Source organism: Gracilinanus agilis, unplaced genomic scaffold, assembly GCF_016433145.1.
Source record: "Gracilinanus agilis isolate LMUSP501 unplaced genomic scaffold, AgileGrace unplaced_scaffold55908, whole genome shotgun sequence".
NCBI classification, from domain to species: Eukaryota; Metazoa; Chordata; class Mammalia; order Didelphimorphia; family Didelphidae; genus Gracilinanus; species Gracilinanus agilis.
The window spans coordinates 1-7421 of NW_025391252.1; the positions used below are offsets into that span (position 1 = coordinate 1).

Sequence of the window (7421 nt, forward strand, 5' to 3'; positions counted from 1 at the left end):
CTCTCTCTCTCTCTCTCTCTTTCTTTCTCTCTCTCTCTCTCTCTCTCTCTCTCTCTCTCTCTCTCTTTCTCCCCTTCTCTCTGTCTCTCTCCCCAACTGTTTTTGTCTGTCTGTCTATCTCTCTCTCCCTCTCTCTCTCCTAGATAGATAGATAGATATACTAAACATTCAGTAGCTCTCTTATCATGAGGTTCATTAACTCCTCTGATTGCCCCATTTCCCCAACTTCCATAATTCCTGTGGTACCAGCCAAAATGGCCTTCTTATTGTTGCTCTTATAGTAGAACATGTTCTATTTCCCATCTCTTAGCCTTTGCCAAGGCTGTCCCTCCTGCCAGGAATGCCCTCCCCCAGTACTTATTCTCCTTTAAGACACCGCTTAAGCACCATCTTTTTATTTTTTTGTGATCCCTCCACCTGCCCTGGGAGATCCCTCCCCACTCTGACATTCTACCTGCTCTCCTCTCAAAATCACCTCATTCTTTGGCCTATATATATTTGTACCTATCTACATGAGTTGGTTCTCTCTCCCCCAGAAAACAACGGCTGCCATTTACATCACATTTTGCATATATCATTCTCCATTGATCCTCAAAAAAATATCCAGTGAGGTGGATGCTATTATCACTCCCATTTGAGGAAGGAGTAAACTGAGGCAGACAGACTTGCCCAGGGCCACACAGATCCTAAGTGTCTGAGGCAGGATTGGAATTCAGCTTTTCCTGACTTCTGGACCAGCCCTCTGTTCACTGGGCAGTTTCTAGCTCCATGAGACCATGCACTTTCCTTCTGCCTCTTTGTCTATGGCAGGGGCACAGCGGACAGTTACTAAGTGGTGGCCCCTGGGTGGACTGTTAGCCAAATGGCATTTTGGAAGGTGCCCAGTACCTTGGTCCATCCTTTACCAAGGACTCTGCCGGACAGAGGGCACTGAAGCGAAAGGGACGTTGGGACCCTGCATTGAAGAGCAGAGACTAGATCTAGGAGGATGGAGGGCATGGAGAGAAATGGAATTCTGCCCAAGACAAGGCGCTCCCTTACGGACTCTCCCTTGATGGTGGCTCCCAGGCCTGTGGTCGGATGGTGAATCAGAGGGACAGAAGAGGAGCCAGAGAGGTGCCCGAGGGCCCAGGGAGCTCCCATGGGCATTGGGACTGAGTGAAGTCAAAAGAGGGCACATGCAGGGGGAAATGCCTTCTCCTGTGTCTCCTTTCCCTGGCGAGATCAAGACATTTCTTCCTCTCCAAGGAGGGCGAGACAAGCTGACCACAGTCAGCTGGGGATGGAGCTCAAGACAGATGAGGGCCCTGAGAACAAGGAATGGCAGATCTGGGAAGGCCCTTGGAATAGAAGATGCTGTGAAAGGAAGGGCCTTAGAACAAGGAATGGCAGATCTGAACCCATGGTCTCCTCTGACAAGCATGGAGAGCGTACCCATTCTGGTCGCCATTTTGGTTTCTTGAGTTTAATAAAGCCATACTTCCCCAGGAAAGCCAACTGCATGGGGAATGACATATCCATAGAAAGCGCGGAGCCATGGCCCCATCCTGATCTTTGCCTCCCCATCTTTGATTCCTTCAGAAGCAGGATTCCAGAAGGGTTCCTCCTGCCCAGCTCTTGGAAAACCTGGCAGGGCTGAGGTCTTGAGCATCCAGGTCACCAGAGCTATGATCTTGGCACAGTAGATCAACCAAGCTCTCTTTTGCTGTTGTGCGGTCCATCCGTTTTCCCTGGGACAGGCTGCTATTGTTGCCATGGGACCTCATTGGGGACCTCGGATACCCTCTCACACACCCAATGTGTGTGCAGCCTGCATCGCCATCACTGGGCAGTCGTAGTCTTGGGTTAAAAAAAATCAACTTTCTAAGAATGAGAAGCAAGGCATATGGCTAAACAAAACGTTCTGAAGAAAATCTTGCAGTCTTAGTGGACTCCAAGTTCAACATGAGTCAACTGTGTGATGGGGAATCCAAAACAAGCCAATGGGACCTTAGGTGGCAGTAAGACAGGGAGGTGTCCAAGATGGCAGAACAGATAATCCCACCACAAGCTGGGAGGAGCCAGGGAGAGAGAAATCCCTGTGAGTCACCAAGGGACAACCAGGAAGGCTCTGTAATCTTGGGCCAAAGTTCATCTTTGGGGATGGATAGGTTGGCTGAACTGAGTTTTCCCCTCCTAGAGAACCATCTCTTACACAAAGAAATGAAAAGAGAGAAAAACAAAACCTAACTCGGCCAGCCAAAGCGTCCAGGAGCTGGCATTGAGCCGCATTTCCCTTGTGATGTCCCTTGTCCACAAGGAGGGAGGGGCCTTCTGGCATCACTCCTCAGAGGCCACTCATCCTCAGTGGTTCTGGTGTGGGTTTTCCCTTCCCAATGGTTTCAGAACTCTGGCTTTGATTATTTCACTTCCTATTTCTCTGTGTTCATCAGATTCATCATTGATATTCCAGCATTAACTGTGTGGGTGCCTCTGAAGCCTTTCTCTTCATCAATAATTTAAGGACTTGGGTCAGATGCCCAACAGTGGGTCAAGGAGTCTGGATATGGTGGTCATTCTCTTCCCATAATTCCCAACAGCTTTCCAGAATGGCTCTGACCCATGTACAATTCCACCAATAATGCCTAGGTGTGCATAGCCCTTCCCACATGGCCATCTTCTGCCATCTTGGCAGAACCTGGGTAGCTTTGATTCGCATCTCTCTTCTTATCAGTACTGGGAAGCAGGCTGTCTGATGACGGTTAGCGGCTTTGACCAGTTATCTACCCATCAATGGGGTGTAGGATGCTGTAAGAGAGAGACCCCTGGGGGTGGGGGCAGTCAGGGAGGGCTTCCTGGAAGAGGTGTCCTTAGGTGGGGCCTTTCAGGAGGATGAGGTACTCAGGAGGAGATCCATGGAGGTCAGGAAGGCCTTTTAGCTGGGCCCTGGAGGAACTAAGGATCAGGAGCCCCCCAGTCCCCGCTGCCAGGGGAGGTGGGGATGGGACCTTCCATGCCTGTCTGGGTGTAGATGGCAGAGGTATAAGGAGTCAGAGGAGGCTGTGAAGCAGGCAGGGAGGGAAGGTAAAGTGAAGGGGGGGGTTCTCCACAGAGGGAGCAGGGAGCACTGGGGACACCCTCCCTGGCCCCCCTATAGGCAGCTAGGTTTGGAGGGGGGGCAGCTGGGTGGCTCATGGGATTGAGAGCCATACTTGGACAAGAGAGGTCCTGGGTTCAAATCTGACCTGACACTTCCTAGATGGGTGATCTTGGGCAAGTCACTTCACCCCCATTGCCTAGCCCAGTGATGGGCAAACTGCAGCCCCCTGAAATGTTCTATCTGGTAGAGCCACAGACATTATTCCTAATCTGACAAATACAATGAATAGATACACAGTAAAACTTTGAAAGAGTTGCCTTAGAACCAGACTGACAGATAAGCATTTCCTTTCCTTTGGCCCCCTCTTTAAAAAGTTTGCCCATCACTGGTAGCCCCTACCATTTTTCTGCCTTGTAACCAATACATAGTAGTGATTCTAAGACAGAAGGTGAGGGTTTAAAAAAAAAAAAAAAGAAAAAAGAAAAAAAAGGAAGCTAAAGAACTGGGTTTGGGGTCAGGAAACCCCAATTCAAATCCCTCTCAAACCATGTAATAGTTGTGTGACCCTCGGCAAGTCATTTCCCCTAAATCTGCCTCAGTTTCCTCATCTTTAAAATGAGGTTAATGATAACATCTGCCACCCAGGGTTGTTGTGAGGCTGCAGTAATATCTGTAAAGTGATAAGCACAGTGCCTGTCACACAGTTGGTGCTTAATATAAACGCTTCTTACCCACTCATAGCATGGATTCTTCCTCCGAGCTCCCCTCCTCATCTGGCGTCAGATGGTCTCGCCCTCTCCTAGGCGCCCATGGTTTGCTCTCGGGTCACACTCTCGACTTCCCCTAGCCCAGGTGAATGGTCTCGCCCGCTCTTCTCCCCTACGCCCTGTGTCGAATGGTGTCACCCTGTAGTCGAGAGCCGGAGTCCCGAGCGCCGCGTGGGCGCCCAGAGCCGGATCCCGGAGGTGAGACAGACGCGCCCAAACTACCCGCTGCAGGGGGGGGACCACGGCTTCCCCCCTCCCCTAGGCGCGATGAACACGCCCAATCTGAGTCGCGGGGCGGGGCGGCCCATTGTCCGCTGCGGGCAGGGGGGGGAGGCCGGACCATTGTCCTGGGCGGCGGGCGGGACCATCGCGTCCAGCGGGTAGGGGGAGCGCAGGGTGGCCAGGGAGCAGAGCAAAGAGGAGGAGGAGCCCACGGCCCGGGCTGACCTCAGAACCGCCGCAGTAGCAGCCAGAGCCTCTGGAACCGTCGCCGTGATGAGCGGGGACCACAACCCGGCCAGCACCCCAACTCCGGTCCAGGACCTGCAGGGCGACGGGCGTTGGATGTCCCTGGTGAGAATCCCAGGCCGGGGTGGGTGGGGCCCCAAGGGGCGGGGCCAAAGGAATCCGTTTCCCGAGCCCCCACCCGACCCGGGCTCCGCGCCCCACCACCCCTGCCTTCATTGGACAGGTGGGGAAATTGAGGCCCAGAGAGAGAAAGGGACTCGCCCAGTCACTCCGTGTGACCTTGGGTCGGTGACTTTCCTCCTTGGGGACTCAGTTTGCCTATCTGTAAAGAGGGCCGGGCGCTGTCCGAGGTCCTAGCGGCTGGTCTCCTGCCCCCTCTGCAGCATCATCGCTTTGTGGCGGACAGCAAGGACAAGGAACCGGAGGTGGTCTTCATAGGGGATTCCCTGGTGCAGCTGCTGCACCAGTGCGAGGTGAGGGCCCCGCCGGGGAAACTGAGGCAGCAGAGAAGCCCTAATTCCGAGCGCCGGGGCTTCTGGGCATTGCTTTTGGGGATTTCTTCCGGGGGGAGCTCCAGAGACCTGGGGAGGTTGGGGGGAATGGGCCGGAAGGAAGGGAGGAAAAGGCCCGCAGCATCGCATCCGTAGGCCTAAGGCTAGAGATGTTGGAGGGGCGGGAGCGGGGAGGGGCCGGGAGGGCCTCCCAGCGTCGTGGGCCTGCAGTAGGAGACCAGGGGGTGACCCCGGGTGGCAGCGCTGGGGTTTCTTTCACGCTTGCTCATTAGAACTTCTTCCCGGGGTACAAAGGGGGGGAGGGCGGGGCCTCTTGGGGTCCCTTGAACCGTCTGGCATCCCCGCAGCTCTGGAGGGAGCTCTTCTCCCCACTTCATGCGCTGAACTTCGGGATTGGTGGGGATGGCACCCAGCACGTCCTGTGGAGGCTGGAGAACGGGGAGCTGGAGCACATTCGACCCAAGGTGAGGAGGGTTGCTAGGGTGGCCCCTGGTGCCCCCCCCCTTTCCCCGGGCCTATTTTCATTTTAAATCCTCCCTGGGCTGCGGCCAGACTCGAATGCCAGCCCTCCCCCCTCTTCTCTTCCCTGCACAGATCGTGGTGGTCTGGGTGGGCACCAACAACCACGGGCACACGGCGGAGCAGGTGGCGGCCGGAATCGAGGCCATCGTGGGGCTGGTGAACCAGCGGCAGCCTCAGGCGCGGGTGGTGGTGCTGGTAAGGGACGGGGCTGGGGGGGAGGGGGTCCCCGGGGGAGGGGCGCCACTCTGAGCCTTGTCTGGGCCCTCCCAGGCCCTGCTCCCCAGGGGCCAGCACCCCAACCCCCTGAGAGACAAGAACCGGAGAGTCAACGAGCTGGTGCGGGCTGCTCTGGCCAGCCGGCCTCGGGCCCACTTCCTGGACGCGGACCCCGGCTTCGTGCACTCGGACGGCACCATCAGCCACCACGACATGTATGACTACCTGCACCTGACCCGGCTGGGCTACACGCCCGTGTGCAGGGCCCTGCACGCCCTGCTGCTGCGGCTGCTCACCGCTGGCCAGGGCCCCCCACAACCCGAGCCCTGAACCCCCCCATTAAAGGCCTCCTCCCAGCCCAGTGTGTCTGTCTGGTGATTCTGGCCTCCCCGCCATCCTGGGTCCAGGAGAGCTGCCCCAAGCCCCTCCCTGCTTCCCCCCACCGGGGCCTCCCCGCATCCCCCAAGGGGTGGAGTTCGCAGGCCTTGAAGTGCCCCCCCACGCGGTGGGGTGGGGGGTACCGTCTGGCTCCTGGGCTAGTCACAGGTAGGCCCTGGCCAGGCCACACCTCCCCACCCTGGGCCACGCTCAGCCACGTGTGTTAAAACAGCTTTAATCTCGGTCTTCGAGGCTTCTCGGCACAGTAAGAAATATTGCACATGATCAACATGTATTGTTGGGGGGGGTCGCCTTCTTAGAAAGTCCAGCCTGGGGGGCAGGGAAGGGGGAAGGGGCACATCCTGCCCTGCCCCCACCTAGGGCCAAAGTGCAGGGGGCCCCCCCAAACTAACCTGAGTCCGGCCCTTGAGGGAGGGGAGAGGGGAGTGGCACCCCCCCTCAGTCCTGGGCCTTCCCTGCACCCCTGGGGGGGGCATCTGTCCCTGGCAGTCAGTCCTGCCCTCACGAGCCATTTTGCATAAAGTAGAGTGAAAAGATTCCCAGGGTGACCGACTCCAGGCTATGTACAGGGCTCCTGGGGGCCGGGCCCTCTGCCCTTGCCTCCCTGACAGCCCGGGGAGGGGAGAAGTGGGGGGCCTTCTTCCTCCTGGGGGGGCTCGTGGACAGCTCCCCCAGCTTCCTGCCCCTCACCCCTCACCCAGGGCCCACACGGGCCTCCGTCTCCTCGATGGGGCGCTCCAGGCCCTCGGGGATGTAGCTCCCCGGCCGACACCTCACCTGCCCCCGGGAGAGGGACCAGGGGGTGGAGGGGAAGCCTGGGCCGCTCCGTCCCAGCCGGACTCGCCGGGCGCTGGCTCTGAGGACTGGGGAGGCACAGCCGGGGGGCCGGAGGAAGAGGAGGAGGAGGAAGAGTCTGGGGCAGGCGGGGGTGACTCGGGGCCCTCGGTGGGGGGCGGGGGGGCCCCCACGCTGGCGGTCGGGGGTCCGGGGGCCTCGCCGCCCGGGGGCTGCTCCGTGGGGGTGGCCGCCTGCATGATCTTCTGCCGGACCTCCCTGATCTTCAGCTGCAGACACACCTTGGAGGGGAAGATGTCGGCGTAGCGCGCCTGGAACGCTGCCGTGGCCTGGGCTGGACAGATGGACGGGTGCGGGAGGCACCGTGAGCGGGGTAGGGGCGGGCGGCCCTCCCGCACCCCCGGCTGGCAGCCATCACTCACCCGAGGGGAAGAAGCCATGATCCTGGAAGAGCTGCATGACCAGGGCCCGGCGCTGGTCCAGGGTGCGGCGCAGCGATGAGTACGGCACCTTCTCGTACTCGAGCTCCCCCAGCACGTCCTCGGCCTCGGTGCCTGCGGCGGGCGCATGAGGGCCACGTGACAAGCCCGTTGGATGCCGGCCCGCCGCCCGCCCGCTGCCCACCCTGTGCCCGCCGGTGCTCCCCCTGCCGCCCCCCCACCC

The 7421-nt window shown here is 58.6% G+C and overlaps 2 protein-coding genes across 2 annotated transcripts; one reads left to right on the forward strand and one right to left on the reverse strand.

Moving 5' to 3' along the window:
* Window positions 1–3950: 3950 nt before the first annotated feature.
* On the forward strand, window positions 3951–5920 carry PAFAH1B3 (platelet activating factor acetylhydrolase 1b catalytic subunit 3). Its single transcript, XM_044684776.1, has 6 exons — window positions 3951–4044; window positions 4310–4419; window positions 4698–4787; window positions 5174–5290; window positions 5421–5543; window positions 5619–5920. Exons 1-6 carry the CDS (start codon window positions 3975–3977, stop codon window positions 5892–5894), a joined length of 786 nt encoding a protein of 261 aa, XP_044540711.1. The 5' UTR covers window positions 3951–3974; the 3' UTR covers window positions 5895–5920.
* Window positions 5921–6157: 237 nt separating this feature from the next.
* On the reverse strand, window positions 6158–7374 carry LOC123256086 (protein capicua homolog; the record flags this gene model as incomplete). The annotated part of the gene is made up of 2 exons (XM_044684777.1): window positions 6158–7092; window positions 7181–7374. Coding segments are annotated over 2 exons (550 nt in total), but the record flags the coding sequence as incomplete, so codon positions are not given.
* Window positions 7375–7421: the final 47 nt, after the last annotated feature.